Raw genomic sequence first — 25701 nt, forward strand, 5'->3', positions numbered from 1 at the left:
GCCTATGCAATTCAATGGGGCCATTCAGACATGAAGTGCTTTTCACGCAGCGTGTTTCCGTTGCGTGAAACTGTGTGTTTTTGTGCATCACGCACCCATTGAAGTCAATGGGTGCATGGAAATCGCGGACAGCACACGGACACACATCCGTGTGCTGTTCGTGATTCACGCACAAGTTCATAAGAAATGAAGAGAAAAAAATGTCAAATAAAGAAATGTGTACATAAACAGACATCAACAACTGATGCCACACGGAACTGCTAATCATTACAAACGTGTCAATTTTTGCGGACACAAAACAGACACGTTTGTGTGAATAAGGCCTAAGGCTAGATTCACACGAACGTGACAGATTTGCGTGTGTAAAAAACACGTGTGAATCTGTCCGTGTGCATTGCGTTATTGCATTCGTGTGCTTTGCTAATGGCATGTGTTTTTCACACACTCGCAAAGCATTTTTTTTTTTTTCTTTCAATGTTATTGAAGTTGTAAATAACGCACCCACGCATCCGTGTGCTGTGTGTGGTTTTTATGTACCCATTGACTTCGATGGGCGCATAAGTGCGTGAAAATGCACCGATATAGGACATGCAGTGAGTTTCACGCCACGGACTCTCGCAAGTCGACTGCGCTATTGATTCCATCAAAAAAATTGAAACCTTACACAACAGTGACAAACAGAAACCATAAGCAACTGAAGCATTACCATTGAAATCAATGGTAGCCATGCGCTTTAGATAGCTTTTGGCCAACAGCTTTTCTTCGCGACTTTGCCGAGCATGCATGTATTTTTTCAGTGGGGAAGGGGAATAAGCCGATGCTAGACATCTCTGACAGGGAGGGGCTTATCTCCTGCGGGAAAAGAGGGATCAGGTATGTTGAAATCCACCATGCCTGAGATATATAACATTTTTATGAAAATGGTTCAAAGAGCGCATTTTTGTGATTTTGTACAGGCAGGGATCATAGAGCAACTCAACGTAGGTCCTACTCAGATATCGGTGTCCCAGGAGCTCGTTTTTCTGGAGTCTGGAACAGGTTCCAAGAGGGTGGAAATGTCAGTCAATGCTTTAATAAATGCTTCAATGGTTGTTAGCTCACCAGAAGACCATTATTAGTACAGAAGTGGACCTTAAGGTCGGGTTCCCACGTAGCGTAAACGCTGCAGAATTTCCGCAACTGAGTTCTGTCTGGAAACTTCACATCATTTATAGTAGCAGCAAAGTGAATGAGATTTAAACAAATTATATGCACATGCTGCAGAAAAAAATCTGCAGCGAAAACATTCATAAATTGACCTGCAGTACGGATTTTAAATCCGCAGCATGGCAATTTATGCACAAGTTCGTTCCTCCGCAAAAATCACAAATCAGAGAAAAATAAACAACCTTTTTTTTTTCTTTTTTAAATTTATAAAAACATTAATACTTACCTGCCAGGCATTGTCATGAAGACACAATTCCCTGATATCTATTGAGGCCAGCCTCCTGGGTTGACGTTTCATCCCATGTGACTGCTGTACCCAATCACAGGCTGCAGCGGTCACATGGGCTGCAGCATCAACCCAGTAGGCCGGGCTACACAGAGATCCGAGGGAAGCGTCGCTAATTCAACGGCCGGGGGTAAGTATTAGCTGTTTGGAGTTTCCACCCGTAAATCTGCACCACAATTTGGTGTGTTTTTTTTGAGCGGAATTCCCTGCGGTTTCTAGGCCAGCTACACTGTGTACTTTTACGCAGCGTAGCCGACTCGTGGGAACCCAGCTTAAAGCAGCTATCGGGACAACTTTCTTTAATCTACAAATTAGAGGAGTTGTATGTCCGGAAGCCTACAATAGTCATCAAGTTGTAGGCCTGCAGTGCACCTGGTGCACAGAGCATTAGGGGCACTGCTGTCGAGAAAGTGTAAAAAAAAATTACAATTATGGCGGAGTTTGACGCAATTTTGATGTTTGCACCTCACTAGACACTTTCTAAAAAAAAAAGAGCCGAAAGGGGGCGTGGTTTAAGATAAACCAATGTGTACCAAAAACTTGTTGCAAAATAAGCCAAATCAATATTTGTAACAGGTCAAGCAGATAATCCAAAATGATCATGCACCATTGTGATACATTTGGTGCATTTTGTGCCTGCGTGGTGTAAGTTTACACTGTCTATTGGCTACATTAGTAAATGTGGCCCGTTATACTTAGGCACAGGAAAAGTGCGGCTGTGTACTGTTTACAGATAAGTTTAGTGATTCGGGCAATGCCTTCATCTGGAGAGAACCTCTGAGTAGGTAGAACCCCTGCGCCATCTTTGAATGGGATCACTATCGAAGTGGTTTTATCCTGATGAGACGGCATCATGTTGGGTCCCAATACACCACTCCATAAGTTTCAATGGGGAACTCTAAGACTCCCAGACTCCCTCCAACTTGGGTTGTCCGGTAATAATAAATTGATGTTCTATCCTCAGGATAGGCCATCAATATCTGATCGGTGGGGGACATATTTAGCTGCCATCTTTGGGAATGTCAGAAACCTCCTAGGTCTTTTTTTTATTACTATTAGTAATTACTTATACAGTGGCATCCACTTTCATGGCTTTTATCATAGCATACTATTGGGATAACACATTGTAAGGAATACGAAGGACAGTGTGGTACAGTCAAGTGAAACAGTATGAAAGATACATTACGTAGGAGCCTTGCCCATACAATCTATAAGCAATATATACGAGCTCAGGACAGCATTAGGCTTTATTCACACGGCCGTGTTCGGTCTGTGATACACGGACTGCATTTCCCGGACCGAACACAGTTCAGGGAGCCGGGCTCCTAGCATCATAGTTACAGTTAGGTCCAGAATTATTTGGACAGTGACACAATCTTCATGATTTGGGCTCTGCATGCCACCATATTGGATTTGAAATGAAACAACTGAGATACAATTGAAGTGTAGACTTTCAGGTTTAATTCAAGGAGTTGAACAAAAATATCCTGTGAAACGTTTAGGAATTGCAACCATTTTTCTACACGGCCTTCTCATTTCAGGGGCTCAAAAGTAATTGGAAAAATTAAGGCTATGTTCACACGGAGTATTTTGGGGGAGGAATATCTGCCTCAAAGCTCCAAACGGAATTTTGAGGCAGATATTCCTCCCCCAAAATACTCCGTGTGAATAGCAATTATCGCGCCGTTTTTCGCCCGCGGCCATTGAGCGCCGCGGGCAGAAAACACGCTGTCTCCTGCCTCCCATTGAAGTCAATGGGAGGTCGGAGGCGGAAGCGCCCGAAGATAGGGCATGTCGCTTCTTTTCCCCGCGAGGCAGTTTTACTGCTCGCGGGAAAAAGACGCCGACGCCTCCCATTGAAATCAATGGGAGGCGTTCTCGGGCCGTTTCTGCCGAGTTTTGCGACGCGGTTTCCGCGTCAAAAAACTCGGCAAAAGACCCCGTGTGAACATAGCCCCACATTACCATAAAAAAATAATTTATTTTTTAATACTTTGTAGAGAATTCTCTGCAGGCAATGACTGCCTGAGGTCTGGAACCCATGGACATCACCAAACGCTGGGTTTCCTCCTTTGTAATGCTTTGCCAGGCCTTTACTGCAGATGTCTTCAGTTGTTGCTTGTTTGTGGGACTTTCTGCTCGATCGGGTTGAGATCTGGTGATTGACTTGGCCATTGCAGAATATTCCACTTATTTGCCTTCAAAAACTCCTGGGTTGCTTTCGCAGTCTGTTTTGGGTCATTGTCCATCTGTACTGTGAAGCGACGTCCAATCAACCTTTCTGCGTTTGGTTGAATCTGAGCAGAAAGTATATCCCTGAACACTTCAGAATTCATCCGGCTGCTTCGGTCTTCAGCCACATCAATAAACACTAGTGACCCAGTGCCTTTGGCAGCCATGCATGCCCATGCCATCACACTGTCTCCACCATGTTTTACAGAGGATGTTGTGTGCTTTGGATCATGAGCCGTTCCAAGCCTTCTCCATACTTTCTTCCTCCAATCATTCTGGTACAGGTTGATCTTAGTTTCATCTGTCCAATGAATGCTGTTCCAGAACTGGGCTGGCTGCTTTACATGTTGTTTGGCAAAGTCTAATCTGGCCTTCCTACAATTGAGGCTGATTAATGGTTTGCACCATTATATACAGAAACAAAAAAAGGATCCAGCAGCACCGGTTAAAGAATGTGGGTGCAAGCCTCAGGGAGCAGACCAAAGCTCTCAATATCAACAGCGATCAAAAAAATAGGCAGCACACCATCGGATTTAGTGAAAAAGAGGGTACTTTATTAACCCTAAGTGCGACGTTTCAGCTCTATCCACTAGAGCCTTTCTCAAGCAAATGACAAGTGGAACAACAGTGGTATAAAACAGGTTCACAATTGAAACAATTAATAACAGTAATCAAATACAAATCAGAACATACTGTATAGGAATGTAAATATGGTGTAAACAAATCAATGGTGGTGATGTGTCAATGCACACATAGACAGAGAGCAATAGTACAAAAAGTGCTGAGGGATACACTTGTCAGGGATCATTACTATGTATATTGTCTGAAAAATATTATCCTCACACATATGTATATACATTTCAGTTCTTTGTGTAATATACTGATATATATAACAAGTTCTTTGTTCATGTCGGACACACCTATGGAAGACACCGCCCCCTGGAATGCAAAGAGGAGTGTGCAGAAGAATGTATAGCAAAAGTTACAGCAGAAGAGCCAATGGAATTCAAGCAAGTCACACATCTATAGGGAGGGGCATGTGTCTTCTCTGTGTGTGTTTCTTTGTTCTGAATAAAAGTGCAGTCCCTCCTGGCTGACATTGAAGCTGTACCTCAGACATTTGTGTGGTGTACTTCTCTCCAGGCATGCCTTCAGCTTTCAATTTACAGAGGTGGTTATTCGGTGTGAAATGCGGACCTGACATTTGGTGCCGAAGCCGGGACCTCACTCGAGGAAAAATCAAAATCCGGACAGTCGACAATCACAGGGTGAAACAGAGGACTCAAAGTTGCCCACTGAAGGAATTTGATCACCTCCGCAATAACACGGTAAGCGAATTGATTTTATAAATCTTCGTCTTATCTGTGTTAGTGGGCAGTCTTGTAGCGATCTGTAGAACCCTTTTGTTGATTTCCTGGATTATCTCAGGCGACAGAGGTGATATTTTCCGCTGTGAGGTTGGAAACCTGTGAGACCCTAGTCGCGCCCGACTAACCATCCTCTGGGTAATTAGGGACTGGATAAAGTTATATAACACGACCAGAGAGCTGCAGACTGTGGAATTTTTAATATTTCCAGCGAGGCCAGAGAGTCTAATTGAATATTTTTGAGAGTCTAATTAAAGATTTTTATAATTCTAGCGAGATGTAATAATAAATACATTGCAGACTAGAGATGATACTATTTCGGCGAGACTTAGCGTTGGAGACTGTGAAATTATATTATTTCCTGCCAGACCAAGAGTTGCAGATCGAAAATTGTTATATAAATTACGTGTATAATATAGACTGTTAGAATGGATGGTTTACGGTCCATATTCAAATCTCCAGGATCGTGCGTAAAATGAAGAAATTGATGGAAGTGTGTGGAATCCATAGAGGAGGGCGGCTGCAAGCCGGAGATTGGGCAAAAGGTATTCTGGAGAACAAAGGGAAGTTGGAAGGTAGAAAGTTGATGGAAAGTGCTTTAGAGGGATTTGCAGAAGAGGAAGTTAGGAATAAGAAAGGTATTGTATGCTATATGTATTAGAAAACACAGGACCAGCCGACGCCCGGTAATGGTGTCCGTACCTCATGTTGAGTGTGTCCTCATTGTTGGTGGGAAACCACCCCCCCCCCCCTCACAGCTGCGCACTGTGTTTCCAATGGGAGAGGCTGCCCCCCCCCTGCCCCTGATGTGGCCACGCCCGGCCCAACCAAATCAGTATGAAATAATCACCTTGTTAATTTTGTCATTTGTAGTGTTTTTTCTATTTACAGAAGTTCCAGTCTAGTTCACTGATGAAACAACACGTCATCATAATATAGAGATGGTGGCCGACAAATTGTACGGTTAAAGATGTGTTTGATACGTAGATAATTCCTATACAATGGTGTGATGAATGATTGCAGATACGTATGTTGTTTTGCCGGCATTGAAAGTGTTAAGATTGTGAGAAGCTGTGAGAAGTTGCGAGAAGCTGTGTGACCCCCCTCCCTCTCCCCTGTAGTGTGCTGTGTTTGGGAGGAGGAGGGGGGGCTGACTGGGTGCAGTCTGCAGGGCTGATGAGACAAAGGGATTTCAATATGCACTGCTGATATATATATTTATGTAATGTGTACAAACCGAAATAAATTTCTTCTCTTTTGCGCATGCGCTGTTGGTTATAAAAGTTACGATATTTATGTGTTCTGATGTGATCAGATTTCATGTGTTTTGATGTTAATTCAGATGTATTAAACTTTAGATACTGTGAGACACGGGGTTTTGAAAATGTATGTGCCCCCACCGTTCCCTATTTTTATATACAGTTTATTGGTTTGCAGTAATTAATGTTATCAGAGATAATATTTTCTGTTTTATTGAATAACTAACTACAATTGTTTTATTTTTGATTTCACACATGAGTTATGTCATTGTAAAGATCAAATGTATTTTCGTCAGGAAAAAGTCATTTTTTGTTTCAGGCTGTTGTACATTACAGAGGGTTAAATTAGTGTTATGTTGAGATGTCGTTTTGAACTCTGCTACATCACTCTCGCAGAGTCCACAAAGGGGGGAAGGGTGAAGGAACTGATCAGGTACAATTTTGGTTTGTTTTGAGTTAATTAATTTGGTTTCAGAAGATCTAAAAATGTGTAAGAGACCCCAATGAGTAATCCAGATTAAATGTGTATGAGAGTAACCTACATTTTGAGGTTTGTGTAGATGGTTGTGTAAGAGACCATCCCCCTCCAGCAAAGTTACACAGGAGGCAGAGGTGACGTCACTCACACAAGTCTTTATGGATTTAGATGAGGGAGAAGGCAAAACAAAAATTGTCTGGACATTGTTAATTTGATGTAAAGTTTTTAGGAATGTTTTCTTTTTATATTAATCAGGTATTTACAGGACCTGGTGGGTGGGATTTACAAGTGTTCTGGATTATCAGATGAATGTGGAACAATAAAACTCCATCCTTTTGAAATGTTATATATATATGTGACATGGGTTTCCAATGTAAATTTGTAATAAAGAGATATTTTATCATACAGCATGTGTAGAACAGGATACGAGGCACAAGGTAAATTACCCAGAAACCACTCTCACCTTCTTGTTCATCTCAAGGAGCGGAGCTGGAGGTGCTCGCTGAGGCTTGTAACCTGGCAGAAGGTAAGACGGCCGACATTTACACTGACTCTAGGTACGCTTTTGGCATCGCCCACAATTATGGGCCCATTGGTAGTAGGAACTTTATTGGATCATCGGGTAAGCCAATTGAGAGAGCGAGAGAAGACAGACCTGACAACAAGGATATGTGCAGCCAGGTGTCAGTAAATTGGCTTGTCCCTGGATACAATAATGCCACCACTAGGTTTGTAGCAGCCGGCATGATGTGCGCACGGCATGACATAGGTAAAACAGCAAAGGTACCTGTGAAAAGTGCAGCCCGGCCAGATTAACAGTCCCAGCGACTGCAGAACATACAACTACCGGAGGTAGAAGTGTATGACGCGGTGCTCGTGTGTGTAGACCTGTTCTCAGGGGGGCCTGAAGCATGGCCGGTATCTTCCCCACTGCAGACGTTGTGTGTAAGTGACAGGGGAACAATGGTATCCCAGGTATTGACCTGATGTTTGTACAATAAGATATCAGCAGTTCTCCAGATGTTATCCCAAAGTTAGTTTGTTTAATAATTGTATTTAAGAAGTGTTGTGGGAATATTAAATACTGAGGTTAAGTTTTATGTAAAGTTCTGGACCAGCCTTAGCATTGGACTATTAGAGTCATGCGTCAGATAAAAGGTACAGAAGTGGAATATTCCCATTAGAAAACATTTTTATTTGTTTATTTTTATTGTGAAAGGGAAATTTTAGAGCAGAGAATTCCGTGCAGTGTATATGTGTATGTATAGATATGTATATAAAGAAGAAGAATCAGTTTGTAAGTTTTAGTTACTGACCAGTGTGAACGTTTGATGTAAAGATGCTATTTGTTAATGTTTTTCTTCAATTGAATTATCTGATTAAGATCAATTAATGTTTATGCAATGAAAAAGTTTGTTCTCCACAGGAAGTGTCCAACTGGGAGCGGAAGGCGTGAGAACCAGATTCTAACAGAATGTGGACGGATAAGGGAACGTGAATCGGTAAGACCCAAGGCACTCTTGATGGCTTTTGCATTGATGGTGTATGACCTCACATAGGCCCCAAGACTGCAAGGATCGATTTGGTGAGATCTAATTGGTATGTCCCAGGCTTTACAGCTGTCGCTGCTAAATTCTGTTAGAGCTGTTTGATTTGCCTACAGAACAGTCCTGGCAGACCGGTGCCAACCTTATCATACCCGCCTCCCACGAAGAGAACAGACCTTGAGAGGCCTTCCCAGGTAGAACGAACCAGATTAGAGTAAGAAAAATAGGTTTAAGACGCTTGTCAGATAAACATGTGGAATCTGTGTATGTTTCTGTGAGGTGGAGATGTTCTAGGCGATCAGCTGAGATCAAGGTACAAATCCTGCTGAAAGGGTATCACCAAGTGCAAATGAAATGTACCCAATAGTTACACATCTTCTAGGTGCCCTGTCCATTGTAACAGAGAAGTTTTTCCTTATATAAAGGTGTTTGATGTCATTTAGGGGCCTGACATTATTGTATGTACTTAGAACAACGTTTATAATGTATGCGGATGATGTTATCACCAGATTAGTATTTATTTTAACAATTGACAAGAGTTGGGGGTCCCCAGCAAGTGCCAGTAAATATGAACTAGAAGACTTTTAATATGATGAACTCCATCACTGAGATGCGGCAGGCACAGCCTGAGCCAGTACAACGCGTTTATCATGAACTGACGGCAGTGTCACAATTCTAAGCGGCCGCCCAGACAAGTAACTTGCCAGAGGAAGAGTACAGATGCGGAGGGTTTGATAGTCACAATACAACTCCACTAATCCGCCTACGTGGGATCTCACCCCAGGCTCACAACATGAGGTGCTATGTACAGCCTGATGACGTAAACTAAAGGAGACGGTGTCGGACAGATGAGAAGGACCAAACCAAGTCCTGAGGACATCAGCAAAGTAAAGACCAAAGACCTGAGTGAATCCGTCAGCAGGATCAAGTGTTTTGATAAGTAAGTGACCAGGAGGGGGTAATAATAACTCCCCCACTGGACACCAACGTAGTCTGACTCCACAATTGTGTGGGTTACCCTGAGGGTGACAGTCAGTGAAGAGCAGAAGACAGGAGAAGAAGAAGACGATGGTGTACAGGACTGGCAATGAACTGATGGGACCCGAGACCTGAGGGTGATAGCATGAGATTGGTGATAGTATTATGATTATTAGTTGAGGCCCTATTGTTTATAATGTCTGAGGTTTATAATTATAATGTGTGTAAATATGCCACGGTACTGCAAATTACAATCTGAGGAGTTTTATGTGAAGGTGTGAGGTGAAGGTCACTGTGCTGCCCATGACCTGTCATATCTGCAGGGGTAAAGTCCCATTAGGACAGTAAGTGACAGTGCGACAATTATTACTGTTAATAAAAATGTAGACCGGATTAATATATATATATATTACAACCAGCAACGGTTTGTAGATTATATCAAGACAACCATCCTGTATCCAGAGGAGAATAGGGAAAGTTAGGACCACTCCGACACCTTGGAAGTCCAGGTACAAAGGGGGGTTGCTCATCAGGAGTAGCTCGTCTCAAGCTGGTGAAGAAATCCAAAACCCCTACCCGCCTGGTTCGAGTGGTCAGTGGTAGGTTGCTAGGCAAGACTCAGGGATAGAGTAATAATATTTTTAGGGGGGACTGTCAGGGATCATTACTATGTATATTGTCTGAAAAATATTATCCTCACACATATGTATATACATTTCAGTTCTTTGTGTAATATACTGATATATATAACAAGTTCTTTGTTCATGTCGGACACACCTATGGAAGACACCGCCCCCTGGAATGCAAAGAGGAGTGTGCAGAAGAATGTATAGCAAAAGTTACAGCAGAAGAGCCAATGGAATTCAAGCAAGTCACACATCTATAGGGAGGGGCATGTGTCTTCTCTGTGTGTGTTTCTTTGTTCTGAATAAAAGTGCAGTCCCTCCTGGCTGACATTGAAGCTGTACCTCAGACATTTGTGTGGTGTACTTCTCTCCAGGCATGCCTTCAGCTTTCAATTTACAGAGGTGGTTATTCGGTGTGAAATGCGGACCTGACACACTAACGCATTAATGCATCTAATACGTGTAAATAGTGATAATATCCACACATGTGTATATAATCATGAAATCAAAACAAGTTAAAACAAGGGGATATCACCTGAGGATGTTAGATCATACAGCCGCCATCGCGGCGTCCACGAGGCGCAACCGCGCATGCGCGGACATATGACTGAGGGCGAAGGTCACCCAAAACGAGTGACATACTAGGCGCATGCGCACTGCGCAACTGAGTGTATAGGCGCCATCTTAGGTACTGGCTGTAAAGAGGTAAAAGCGATTACGTGGGTAGTATGCCCACAAATCAAGAAAATATATACTGGTGAGCCGAAAGAAGGCTAAGGTGGTAGACATAAAGGTCCACAGATATCACGGACCCCGACATTTAGAAAAGCTCTTATCCAGTAAGGGGAGACACCGTCCACAACAAGCTGGAAGGAGGGCAGGAGGACATAGATCAGCAGAGCGCCGATCCCTGTCACTCTCATATAGGGAAGGCACCGTAACAAGTGCGTGTAAAAACACACAAATGCATATAAGCGCAATCCCAAACCTCCCCAATAGCAACATGGGACGTGTATAAAGAGCGGAATATATGTCAATGATCACCACCAGTCATCTTCGGACCCAGACTGCATAAGTTTCATAGAACAGTACCATACAGCATAACACCAGAATAACCAGTCATAAAAACGAAATAAAACAATGATCCAACCGATCCATATAAGTGATATCCCAAAAGATGAGTCTTCATCTAGAAAAAGAGAAACAGAGTTAGTATATATTCAATAAAACATTCTTGTCAAATATACGGAGCAAGAGGTCAGAGCATACCACCCCTGGGACTCAATGTAGGGGGTCTACATCAGACCACCTAATGCGAAATCAACATTTAAACCCCTTGGTTTTAAAGTATCAAGTTTCCCAATCCATTGAAGTTCTCTTAGTTTCAGGAGTTTAGTCCTGTCACCGCCCCTTCTAGGTAGTGGAATGCGATCTAGAATTGTAAATCTAAGTTGCTGTTCGGTATGTCCAAGGTCGGAAAAATGTTTGGATACAGGAAGATCCAACCTCTTTTTCCTGATGGTGTACCTATGTTGGTTGAGTCTGGTCTTTAAATCTAAAGTGGTCTCACCCACGTACAGAAGTTTACACGGACATTGCAATACATAAATAACAAAATCACTATTACATGTTAAGTAATGCCTAATTTGGAATTGTTTGCCTGTGCCAGGATGTTCAAAGACTTGCCCCTTACACATAAGGTTACAGTTGACACAGCACAAGCACGGATAACATCCTAGTCTCGGTTTGGACAGAAACATTTGTTTCTTGGCTCTAATAGGGCCAATATCGGCTTTGACTAACTTGTCAGCTCCACCCTTGTCAGCTGGTTTAATTGTAATACTCTTATCTTTAATGAGCTCATTAAGCGCCTCAAATTCTGCTGTAGTTAGATTGGGGTGTGCATGTCTATTGTCAGAGCTAGGACCTACTTTAATAGCTTCAATATCATTCCTAACTGCAGTACTGAATGCCTCAATAGCCGGTATACTCGAAGGAGGCATGAAATTACTCCCTTTAAAGAGACCCACACATTTAAGATTCAATTCAGAACTTTGGATTGGTGTATCAAAAAGCTTCTCAGAAAACCACCATTTTAATTTAATGGATCTAAAAAAGCGAAATAAATCTTTTTCAATGGAGAACCAATCAGTGCATGCAGCAGGACAAAACGATAAACCCTTATTAAGGAGTGAAGATTGAGCAACAGTCAATACCTTGGAGGAGATATTTATGATTATCGTTTCCTCAACTCCATTGGACCTCTCCTCATCTGTGGTCTGGGCCTGTTCACTCTCTGGTTTAGACCGCCAAACTTGATACTTTAAAACCAAGGGGTTTAAATGTTGATTTCGCATTAGGTGGTCTGATGTAGACCCCCTACATTGAGTCCCAGGGGTGGTATGCTCTGACCTCTTGCTCCGTATATTTGACAAGAATGTTTTATTGAATATATACTAACTCTGTTTCTCTTTTTCTAGATGAAGACTCATCTTTTGGGATATCACTTATATGGATCGGTTGGATCATTGTTTTATTTCGTTTTTATGACTGGTTATTCTGGTGTTATGCTGTATGGTACTGTTCTATTAAACTTATGCAGTCTGGGTCCGAAGATGACTGGTGGTGATCATTGACATATATGCTTCCATGTGACCATGACCCGTCTTAGACATAAGTGCTCTCCGGTTCCGCTCTTTATACACGTCCCATGTTGCTATTGGGGAGGTTTGGGATTGCGCTTATATGCATTTGTGTGTTTTTACACGCACTTGTTACGGTGCCTTCCCTATATGAGAGTGACAGGGATCGGCGCTCTGCTGATCTATGTCCTCCTGCCCTCCTTCCAGCTTGTTGTGGACAGTGTCTCCCCTTACTGGATAAGAGCTTTTCTAAATGTCGGGGTCCGTGATATCTGTGGACCTTTATGTCTACCACCTTAGCCTTCTTTCGGCTCACCAGTATATATTTTCTTGATTTGTGGGCATACTACCCACGTAATCGCTTTTACCTCTTTACAGCCAGTACCTAAGATGGCGCCTATACACTCAGTTGCGCAGTGCGCATGCGCCTAGTATGTCACTCGTTTTGGGTGACCTTCGCCGTCAGTCATATGTCCGCGCATGCGCGGTTGCGCCTCGTGGACGCCGCGATGGCGGCTGTATGATCTAACATCCTCAGGTGATATCCCCTTGTTTTAACTTGTTTTGATTTCATGATTATATACACATGTGTGGATATTATCACTATTTACACATATTAGATGCATTAATGCGTTAGTGTATCCCTCAGCACTTTTTGTACTATTGCTCTCTGTCTATGTGTGCATTGACACATCACCACCATTGATTTGTTTACACCATATTTACATTCCTATACAGTATGTTCTGATTTGTATTTGATTACTGTTATTAATTGTCTCAATTGTGAACCTGTTTTATACCACTGTTGTTCCACTTGTCATTTGCTTGAGAAAGGCTCTAGTGGATAGAGCTGAAACGTCGCACTTAGGGTTAATAAAGTACCCTCTTTTTCACTAAATCCGATGGTGTGCTGCCTATTTTTTTGATCGCTATATATATATATATATATATATATATATATATATATATATACACACAGATACTACCATATAAATACTGTAATAACATATGAGTACACCATAGGTACCATGCAAAAAGATTTTTATTATATTTCATCACAAATAGTAAAAACAATGGCCAGCACGACCTAAAAAAAAATGACAAACAAGTTTAAAACAACATGGTGGTGGTGGGGGGTACTACAACATACAGAGCAGCTTATCACACCAATACAGTACAAAAAATAGCAGCAAATAGCACAGAGTATCACGTGAAATGGCAATACATTGCACAAAGAGACAAGAAGTGTATACACTCAGTATATTACTGTTTATCAGTGCTGTCTCAAAAAATATAAGATGTCTAAAACATGGATATCGCTAAGTTAAGATACCAACCACTGTGCTGCATAGTGAGTCCCAACTATAACCAAACCACCACCACAGAACCCCGACGCACGTTTCGCCGTCAGCTTTTTCAAGGGGTTAGATACTGATACACCCACTTCCAGGAGAGTGTTCTTCACTTGAGTAGATGTTGTTAAGGGGATTTTCTTCACCATGGAAAGGATCCTGCGATCATCCACCACTGTTGTGTTCCGTGGACATCCAGGCCTTTTGGGGTTCACGAGATCACCAGAGCGCTCTTTTTTTTCAAGAATGTACCAAACTCTTGATTCGGCCACTCCTAACATTTGTGCTATCTCTCTGATGGATTTCTTAATATTTTTTTCAGCCTAACGATGGGCTGTTTAACTTGCATTGAGAGCTCCTTTGACCTCATGTTGTGGGTTCACAGCAACAGCTTCCAAATGCAAATGCCACACTTGGAATCAACTCCAGACCTTTTACCTGCTTAATTGATGATGGATTAATGAGGAAATAGCCCTAATTAAATAGCTTTTGAGATAATTGTCCAGTTACCTTTGGCCCCACCAAAAAGAGGCAGCTACATATTAAAGAGTAGCAATTCCTAAACCCTTCCTCAAATTAGAATGCGAATACCCTCAAATTAAAGCTGAGAGTCTGCACTTTCAGCCCATATGGATTATATAACTGTATATTCTATATGTTTTGGTAAACAGCTAAAATGCCAAAACTTGTGACACTGTCCAAATAATTCTGGACCTAAATGTATGTATGAAGCTGTGAGTCCCTGCCTCCCTGTGGGAATATTATCCCGTACTGAAAACATATTGCAGTGTGGGATAGTATATCCGCGGGGAGGCAGGGGCACAACTTTGATGCTAGGAGCCCGTCTCCCTGAACTGTGTGCGGTGCGGGAAATGCGGCCGACATGTGGTCCGTGTGCCACGGACCGAACACGGCCATGTGAATAAGGCCTTAGTGTAGGCCCCAATACTTTTTGTCTGATTTATACAAGTACAGTAAGGCTCCATGGACCACTATGGGTGCCCTATTACAACACTGTACAAAAACAGCCACAATATGGTTGTGTGGTTAAGGGTGTGTTCACATGGCATATTTTCAGGCGTATTTTGGCGCATAAAATACTCCAAAATACACTTGAAATATGTCTGCAGTTCTTAACAGTAAGGGTATGTGCACACACACTAATTACGTGCGTAATTGACGGACGTATTTCGGCCGCAAGTACCGGACCGAACACAGTGCAGGGAGCCGGGCTCCTAGCATCATACTTATGTACGATGCTAGGAGTCCCTGCCTCTCCGTGGAACTACTGTCCCGTACTGAAAACATGATTACAGTACGGGACAGTTGTCCTGCAGAGAGGCAGGGACTCCTAGCATCGTACATAAGTATGATGCTAGGAGCCCGGCTCCCTGCACTGTGTTCGGTCCGGTACTTGCGGCCGAAATACGTCCGTCCATTACGGACGTAATTAGTGTGTGTGCACATACCCTTAGCTTATTGATTTTAATGGGAAATGCGCAGTATAGTTCATACAAGGTGTAATTTTATGCTGTTTAATTAAAGTCTCAAAACAATACGCTTTGTAAGCAAGAAGTCACATCTTTTCTTGAAAAATTTAACAAGCTGATATTTTCCATTAGAACGTCAAAAATGCAAAAATCCAAAACTATTTGAACATCGGCTCCAAAAACTCCTGGATACATAGGTTGTTGTCGTTTGAAATCAGCTTTGTGTATTTCAGCCTAAACATAGGCCGGAGCCTCTGCCACCCAGGACTATAGGAAAGCTTAGTCACCACTCTAGCAGAACCAATGGCAGCCATATTGGTTTCTTACCCATAAGCAGATAGAACTAACGCTTCATGGAGTAGAAGCCATTTATTTGAAAGACTTGCTTTAGAACAATCCGTATTTTATTACTGCACATAAAACCATTTTATTTCCCACCAACATATTCAGAGATTGTCATCACTCCCAGGAGTCTGTCACCAATAGGGCTCACACTGATTTCTCTCATACATACACACTAGGGCCAATAAGAAGCCAGATAACATGTCTGCGTTTTCTAGGATTACTATGAAATCTGCAGTTTGCGACTACCGGGCTAAGCAGGAGACACGTTGCTAATACTAAGAGCTGTCATCTTGCTAGAAAGTGCACGGTTACAAGTCACTTGATGAAGTCCCGCCCTAACTCATCCAGCGACCAATGCAGTCATTGGATACAAGACGTTTCCGGAAGTGACTGGTCCCTATAGAGAGAACTATGAAGCTTGCCACAAGACTCCCCTCTTTTCTACTTTCTGATTGGCTAATTAGTGACTTTCGAGAACGCGTAGGGAGTGGCCGTCCGTGCGCGCTCTCGCGTTCCCCACTGCCTGCGCTTCCGCATCCGCCATAAGCGCAATCTGTGAGCGCGCTCCCGACTTTTCTTCGCTGGCAGACACTCGAGTCACCCGCAGCCGAGCACCATGAATGAGGAGTACGACGTTATCGTGCTGGGGACCGGCCTGACGGTGAGGATGTGTTCGGTTTTGTGCCCGGCTGTACCGAGCCACACCCCCGCCCTCTGGCCTCTAACTTCCTGAGGAGAGTTCCCTCAGAAGGCCTGGAAAGTCCGGGCACTGCCCGCCTGTGAGGGTGCAGCTCAGCTGGCAGCATAGTCCCCCAGGCTGCTGCACTTAGCCGAGCAGTCTAGCCTTTACACCCGTGCTATATTACAATAGAAGGCAGGCCATATATTCTTGCAAGGCTCCATTGTATTCTAAGCTTCCTGCCTGCCTAAACTATTCACGTTATTTCCTGCCTCCATCCCTTATCCCTGTGTGCTGGCAGCCTGAGCTGTAGCTGGGACCATTTTCTCTTTAAAGTACTGTCCTCTCCATGTTGTAGAATGGGGGTCAGTGTGTCGCGGTCCATATAATTGCTGGTATGATGGACAGGTGCAAGCAGTGGTTATACAGCGCCCACCTCATATGGCCCTGCTGTTTGTGGCGGTCATTGGGAACTCCTTATAAAATATCTGTAGGACACTAGGATAGACTTCTTAGGGTGTTTATAAGACTCCTTAGTAGAGGGGATATAGTGGTCTCGGGAGAAAAGGTAACCTGAGCTTTACTGTATATAATTGACCCACGTCGTTTCATCAGGTTAACCTCTGTCCATATGTCCTATTACGGTGCACGGACGTCCTAGAGGGGGATCAGCCACACAGGATTTCTCTGAGCCAGAGCCGCTGTTACAGAATGGCTGCACACTAGACACGTCCATCCATTCACCACGTAGAAGGCCATTCATTTGAATGGCCAGCGTATAATGCTGCCTTCCTTTTAGCGGCGCCAGGTTCGGCTTTACTTGATGATAGAATCTGATCGCCGGGAGTTGAGACACTGATCCAGCTTCTCTATTTTATTTTTTATTTTTTTTTAAAGTGCCTGTCTTTGTGAGACTATCCCTTTAAGCTGGCCCTATGTGCCCCTTATAATCTCATATCTCTGATAACTGGAAAAATGTTACATAACTACTAGTATTGGGATAAACTGGGATTGAATAGTTTGGGATTTTAAAATACTGATCCTACGGTTTCACCTGAGATAAGTGGTACAGTATGTGTATGTGGCCATCTATCCCACTCGCCATGGAAATTGCAAGTCCATTTGGCTTATCAGAACTATCACGTTTATGTTGGGATGCTGGCCGTCCGCTAACAGCAATTATGTTTATTGGCGTCTTGAGCCCTCTTGGCCAGTCAGTAGCATGGAGAGGGTGCAGGTGATGCTTTGAATGTGCAGGCTATTCTTTTTTTTTATTCCTGATTGGCCTTTTTAGTAACAGATGCCCTTTAAAAACGTTATAGGTGTTGTAACCCCTTTTTTGGGAACCCCACACAAGTATCTGCGGACTGTTTTATCAGTCAAGGAAAGCAATTTGCATGTAGTCTTTTTTCTGAAGTGAAAATTAAATCCATGAGCTGTCCATGTAATGTAGTCTCCAGAAAGAGAAGGCGATGGGCCACTTCGCTGATATGTCTTTTTTTAATGGGCTTTTCAGGATCTAACATCCTTTCTTTATGATGTGTGGTTTGTGTGGCTGAACCCCATAGTTTCTCCACAATCAAGGAGCTGCTGGAGATCTGAAGCCCCTTCAGTGCAGTACCTGATGCAGCATCAGCCTTTGTGACTGTCTAGCACTGCAGCTCAGGCATACTTAGAGGCTCTGTCACCAGATTATAAATGCTCTATCTCCTACATAATCTGATCGGCGCTGTAATGTAGATAACAACAGTGGTTTTTATTTTGAAAAACCAAGTTATGAGCAATTTTAGATTTATGCTAATTAGTTTCTTAATGACCAGGAACTGGGTGTTGTACAGAGAAGTGTATGACGCTGACCAATCAGTGACCTACACTTCTCATTGTTCCAGCACGATCCACAGCACAGTGTGATTGTGCAGTGAAAGAAGCTGGGCTGGAACAATGAGAAGTGCAGGACACTGATTGGTCAGCGTCATACCCTCCTCTGTACAACGCCCAGTTGATAAAAAGTAAAAACGCGCCCAGTTGTCCATTGAGAAACTCATTAGCATAAATCTAAAATAGGTCATAACTTGCTCAAAAATGATCGTTTTTCAAAATAAAAACCACTGCTGTTATCTACATTACAGCGCCGATCAGATTATGTAGGAGATAGAGCACTTATAATGTGGTGACAGAGCCTCTTTAAAGAGGCTGTCACCACATAAGTGGCCTATCTTGTACATAATGTGATCGGCGCTGTAATGTAGATCAGTTGTTTTTTATTTAGAAAGACGATCATTTTTGACGGAGTTATGACCTATTTTAGCTTTATGCTAATGAGTTTCTTAATGGACAACTGGGCGTGTTTTACTTTTCGACCAAGTGGGCATTGTGGAGAGAAGTGTATGACGCTGACCAATCAGCGTTATACACTTCTCCATTCATTTACACAGCATATAGTGATCTTATTAGATCACTATGTGCAGCCGCATACACACACATTAATGTTACTCAAGTGTCCTGACAATGAATATACATTACCTCCAGCCAGGACACAATGTCTATTCAGAATCCTGACACTTCAGTAGCGTCTGAGTGAGATTTACAGCAAGGTAAGCGTAATCTCGCGAGATTACGATGTAACCTGTAATTTAAAACGAGATTACGCTTGCCTTGCTGTAAATCTCACACAGACGCTACAGAAGTGTCAGGATTCTGAATAGACATCATGTCCTGGCTGTAGGTAATGTATATTCACGGTCAGGACACTTGAGTAACGTTACAGTGTGTTTATGTGGCTGCACATAGTGATGTAATAAGATCACTATATGCTGTGTAAATGGATGAGAAGTGTATGACGCTGATTGGGCACTGATTGGTCAGCGTCATACACTTCTCTCCACAACCCCCCCCCCCATGTCAAAAAGTAAAACACGCCCAGTTGTCTATAAAGAAAATCATTAGCATAAAGCTAAAATAGGTCATAACACTGTCAAAAATGATCGGTTTTCTAAATAAAAAACACTGCTGTAATCTACATTACAGCGCCGATCACATCATGTACAATATAGGCCACTTATAATGTGGTGACAGAGCCTCTTTAAAAAAGCACTACCAATCTTTTTTTTTTTTTCTCTCTATTAGTACAGTGCATCCATTGTTCACCCTTTCTTTTATCATTTTTACCTTTGTCCTCTTTCATTGTGTAATTATTGCCCCTTTATCGTTCAGTGTCCAGCGCCGCCACATGACCGCAATAAAATTCAACAAACTTTTTTCTGGAATTATGAACGGAAGCCAGTTTGAGCGAATGTCGGGCAGATCTGAACTACTGTTTGACGTCGCTCAGAGCCCGCTGCCGTGCCCAGCCCCATGGCCACTCAACTCCTCATCTGGACGAGTGGTCTCTGGACAGCTTTTCCGCGTTGCTGGTGCTCTGGCCGGGGATTTCGCTCCTAAAGGGAGCCCCTGATATCACTCCCCATATGTGGACAGTGAAGTCAGGGGCGGCTCCTGCAGTGGAATCCCCAGGCAGAGTGTAGCTGACACTCTGGCTGGGGAGTCCACGCCAAGAGGAGCCCCACCTGGAGTACAATCGCCAGCCAGAGCGTTTTGCAGGGGGTTCCGCATTTACAGGGAGCCCCTGACATCACTACCCATTTATGGACAGTGAAGTCAGGGGGTCCTCTTGGAGTGCAATCCCCAGCCAGAGCATCGGCTACTCCCTGGCTCGGGATTCTGCTCCCATAGGGAGCACTAATGGCGGAAACTACAGGAGGAGGAGCACTATTTACAAGGTGGGGGAAGTATGTGGCTACCTACAGGATGGGGGAGGGTGGCGCTATCTTCATGAGGGTGTATGGCACGAACTATATGGGCACTATCTATCTACACTGGACACTTAGGCTGGGTTCACACGACCATGTTACGTCCGTAATGGACGGAACGTATTTCGGCCGGAAGTCCCGGACCGAACACAGTGCAGGAAGCCGGGCTCCTAGCATCATAGTTATGTACGATGCTAGGAGTCCCTGCCTCGCTGCACGACAACTGTCCTGTACTGAAAACATGATTACAGTACGGGACAGTTGTCCTGCAGCGAGGCAGGGACTCCTAGCATCGTACATAACTATGATGCTAGGAGCCCGGCTCCCTGCAGTGTGTTCGGTCCGGGATTAGCGGCCGAAATACGTTCCGTCCATTACGGACGTAACATGGTCGTGTGAATCAAGCCTTACTGTCATGTAGGACTTGCAGTCACAGACCTGGAAGAACGGGAGAAGGAACTCGGCTAGAGGCCTCTCTAGCAGTCTCTCCTCTGTATACGACATTATGGGAGTTGTATGAATGAGGGATTTGCATGGGGATGCAAGTATGAAACGGCAGCAGCTATATCCGAACGAGAGGGAAGGAGAAAATAACAAATAAATGTGTCGGCGGAGCAGTAAGAACAGTAAAATTAAATTTATATCGCTAGTGACCCAAAACAAAAGGCTGTAGCGTTACAGTACTTGGGGTGAGATTACAGGCAGCCTTATAAAAAATAAAAAGCTTGGGACTGGGGGTGCTTCTTTAAATGGGGCTAAGCTGCAGTACCAGACAGTCACACATTCAAGGATAGTGCTGATTGTTCTTGCAACTTGGCTTCATTCTGTTGACTCTGGGGGTCCTAGTGGTTGAACTTACATCAATCACACATTGCCTATTCTAAGTATAGGCCACAGTGTTCGATCCCAGAAAATAATTTTATCCAAACTCCTCCTTTTTAGGGCCAGTTCACACAGAGTATTTTGACGCGGAAACAGTGTCGGAAAACGTGCCACATAACGGCTGAAAATGCCTCATTGATTTCAATGGGAGGCAGAAGCGTTTTTTTTCTCGTGGGAAAAAGCGACATGCCCTATCTTCGGATGTTTAAGTCTCTGACCTCCCATTGACAGCAGAGAGAGCCTATTTCGTGGTGTTTTTTTCCCGCGGCGCTTAATGGCCGCGGGTGAAAACTGCCGCGAAAGACACGGCAAACGGCGTGCAGGCACATCCAAATCTGCCTCAAAATTCCAGACGGAATTTTGAGGCAGATTTCTCTGCCTGCAAAAAACTCTGTGTTCGCACAGAGTTTTTTGCAGGAGGAAAATTCCTCCTGCAAAAACTGCTCCAGACGGTCTTTGCACAGTGGTTTGACAAAAATCGTCAAAACACTCGTCGAGGCGTTTTTTTTCCCTCTTTCTGACTGATTGTGGGGTTTTGGAGGCGGAAGCCGCCTCAAGGTGGGTCATGACGCTTCTTTTTAGGCCCTGTTCAGAGTTTTTGGACGCGGAAACCGCGCCGCAAAACTAGTCAAAAACCGCCCGAAAATGCCTCCCATTGATTTCAATGGGGGTTGGACGAGTTTTTTTACGGTGAGTAAAAAAAAAACGCATCGCGGTAAAAAGAAGCGTCATGACCCATCTTGAGGCGGTTTCCGCCTCCAGAACCCCATTTCAATCAGTCAGAAAGAGGAAAAAAAAACCTTGACGAGTTTTTGTCAAACCACTGTGCAAAAACCTACTGGAGCAGTTTTTGCAGGAGGAGTTTTCCTCCTGCAAAAAACTCCGTGTGAACATAGCTTCCGCGTCAAACTCGTCAAAAAAACTCTGTGAACAGGGCCTAAATCAGTCAGATTTATATTTTTCTGTGATTGTGTTGTCACCTTATAGTAAACATTATACAGTCATTGTTACTTTTATTGGTGGACTAGCAAGTTGAATGCTGTTATCATGCTGCTTCTGCTTTAGGCTGGGTTCACGTTGTGCGTTTTTGTTGCGTTTTGAAACGCTGCAAACACACCTTAAAGAGGCTCTGTCACTAGTTTAGTAATGCCCCATCTTCTAGCTAATCTAATAGGCGCTGTCACACTGATAATCCAGTGAGAATTGTGTCCCAAAACATTATTTTAAGTTGAGCTTTTTTCTAAATATGCAAATAAGGCTATACTTGACAAGTGGGTGACAACACCTGTGATTATTCTGAGGTGGAGCTGCCTCAGCCTCTGATGCTGTCCTATCAGCATGAAGCTGCTTCACACAGTGTGAGAGACTGAGGCTGGAGGGAAGGGGGATCTCTTCAAATAGCCATAATACCCGGCCTGTGAAACAACTGGTGATATCGCCAGTTGATTACACAGTTGGGAATGAAAGCTGTATACTACATGATCACACTGTGTTGCTGGGCAGGGAACGGGTGGAAGCTGTGAGGATTGGAGCGCCTAATACAGGAAACAGTGCACCGCCCAGAGTGAAAAAGTCCTTCTATTTGGCTATTAGAGCCACATTAGCATATTTAGAAAACTGCTCATAACTTTGCAAATAATAAACGTTTTTAAAAATAAATAAATCACACTGTATTTATCGGCATCATAGCGCCTATTAGATTAGTTAGGAGATAGGGGGATCTGCCACTAGTTTATTCATTCTCTAAGTGCAGATGTTTTCCCCAATCCTAATGTGTACTGACCTGGGCCCATGGTTCTGTCCTGTCCCAAGTCTTGGAACAGATACTGCTGTCCTAGTGTTAACATATTTCTAGACCGTCTTGGCCCATTATCACTGTAGTTATCTTTATAATATACAAGTCAGGCTACTGAGTGTACATAAGCTGATGTATAGATTTCTATCTTCATCAGGGCAGTGGCTTCGTTATAATCACTGAGCTGGGGATTAGCTCATTTATTCTTTAGGAGGATCCCGATAGCTGGCTTAACGCTGTGACAACACATGACCGAATCTCAAGACCTTTGGGCGGACAATGTTGATCAAATGAAAGTGCAAACAGTTTTCACACTACAAAACCTGTGAACAGGAACATACACAAAGGCAAATGATCCCATCATGCTTTTCTCATGGGCATAAGACCGTTTTCCAGAGATTTGCGCTACTGTATTTGAATGTTTATATTGTCGTCTAACAGTTTGTTGCTATTTTAGACAGTTTTTTTAAATATAAGACATTTTTATAATATGTTTAGTTGGAGCATTACCAAACATACTAGTTGTGGTCTGTAAGGTGGAGAGCAGGAAACTGGTTTATGCAGTTGGCATCTTACCAGCTGCTATGTGTTCTGACTGCGTAATAGTATGTTCTCACCCACAGCTTACATTGCCCAGGTTTTACTCAAATATAATTTTAAGTTGTTTGAATAGGGCCATTTACGTTTTAAGTAGGGTCTCTCAGGTAGCTGTATCTGTATAGCTCAGCACTTATAGACTTGCTAGTTTGACTACAGTGTATGCGTAATGCCCCCATCCACCTCAAAGGAGTTATCTGGGGTTTGAAAATTGTTTGCATATCCTTCGCTTTGGCCATCAATATTAGATCTGTGGGGGTTTGACTCTCGACTCACCAACTGATCAACTGTTAAAAGGGGCCCTGGCGCTCAGATTGCCGCCTATCTAATATTGATGGCCTATATTAAAGGGGTGGTCCACATTGGGAACTGTTTTGTTATATTTTTTTTTAATATTTTTTTTATACTGATGACCTATCAGAAACACAGTTGGTCAGCACATCCTAACAAAATGAAAAATTTGCAAGTGCCCGTACGCTGTGACTGAAAACAATGCATATTAAAAAAAAACACATTGCAACAGCACTCTGCGAACGCAAATACTCTCTAGATCAGGGGTCTCAAGCACGCGGGCCGCATGCGGCCCCCAAGGCTGTCATCTGCGGCCGGCGGGACACAGAACCGCTAGTACAGACTCTGCTCCGGGACTCTGGAATTTCCTGACATCGCTGTCCACATATGAACAGTGATGTCTGGGGCTTCCCCAGAGCCGGTGTCCCGTGCAGAGCGCTAGTATCGGCTCTGCTCCGGCACTCTGTGGAATTCCCTGACATCGCTGTCCATATATGGACAGTGTGTCAGGGTCTTCCCCAGAGCGGAGTCGCACATTCACCGGGAGTATCTATCTAGGGTTCCGCATACTCTTTCAAACTTAGCTTCTGCTTTCCTCTTATAATACACCCCTTTTTCTAATCTAATGATGATCTTGATTTTGGCAATGAATTCCATTGTCGGCGGGGAGGACTGTATCCAATGTTGGGCAATTGGCTTTCTAGCCTGGTACAACATCTTAAGTATTCCAACAGAAATTCCCTCAGTAATGTCAGTTCCCTCCAGCAGCCCCAAGACACAGGTTCTAGAATTTGCCTTAATCGAGATACCATACTATCAATTAAAGCTAGTACTTCATTCCAGAAAGGTCCCAGCAAGGTACACTCTCACATTGTGTAGATGATGGGCATCATCAATGTCACATCGAGTACACTTGGCATCCCCTCTAAATCCTACCCTATGTAGCCACACTGGAGTTCTGTAAACCCTTTGAACTAGCAACATCTGGGAATACCTCTGAGCCTTAAGGATAACCCAGGAGTATTCGCCAGGACAGCTTCCCATGTGTCATCAGTGAGAGGACACACATCTGCCTCCCATTTCGCACGTACATGTAGGGGACATATTTTATGGTATGAATCTAGAAGATGTCCATATATTGCTGAAACCAGTCCCTTCGTGGTAGCCTGCAAGATAATTCTCTCCAATATAGGATGAGAGGTGGTGACGACAGCAGGTCGTTCGAGCTTGCACCTCCATGGCATGGTGCAGCTGGAGGCACTGATAAAACAAGCGATGTGGCAAACCAAATTCCTCCTGGAGCTGTTCAAAACTTTAAAGATTGCCTTCGGAGAACAGCTGTGCGACCCTATATATGCCTGATTGTTCCCAGAAGGAAAATACCTCTTCTGCTTTTATTTCACCAAGTTTTGGGCTTTCCCATAGAGGCATTATTTTGTTGCAGTTTGTCAAGCCGTGCAATTCGTTGATTTTATGCCACACTTTGATCAATAATCGTAATGTTGGTTTCACATCTGGAGGTCTGCCCTGGGCCCAAATCTCCATAAGATATAATTGAGGCCTCCCCCCTCCCCCCCCCCCCATGCCAAGCGAACAATTTTTCCGCTATATAGGAACTAGTGCTCTGTCCTCACCCCTTGATCTGCTGGACCTGAGCAGCTAGGAAATAAAGCCACGGATTGGGCACCGCTAAACCTCCCTCATCTGGAGCGTTTCTGAGCGCGTTCTGGCTGGATTATCCTTCCAAATAAGTGACCTAAATAACCTTTGACTTCTACAGAAGTGCACCATCGGGATCCATACAGGCGAACTTTGTAGTATATACAAAAATTGTGGCATC

General features: G+C 43.5%; 2 protein-coding genes across 2 annotated transcripts in view; one reads left to right on the forward strand and one right to left on the reverse strand.

Annotated features, from left to right (window-relative positions):
• Positions 1-25701, reverse strand: part of FBH1 (F-box DNA helicase 1) — a 175528-nt gene that overhangs the window by 90440 nt on the left and 59387 nt on the right. The gene's annotated exons all lie outside the window — the stretch shown is intronic.
• The window catches only part of GDI2 (GDP dissociation inhibitor 2), a 36943-nt gene continuing 27539 nt past the window's right edge, over positions 16298-25701 (forward strand). The window contains exon 1 of the mRNA XM_075857487.1: positions 16298-16469. Coding sequence (XP_075713602.1) covers positions 16425-16469 — 45 coding nt within the window. The 5' untranslated portion in view covers positions 16298-16424. The remainder of the gene's footprint in view (positions 16470-25701) is intronic.

Source organism: Rhinoderma darwinii, chromosome 3, assembly GCF_050947455.1.
Source record: "Rhinoderma darwinii isolate aRhiDar2 chromosome 3, aRhiDar2.hap1, whole genome shotgun sequence".
Taxonomy (NCBI): Eukaryota; Metazoa; Chordata; class Amphibia; order Anura; family Rhinodermatidae; genus Rhinoderma; species Rhinoderma darwinii.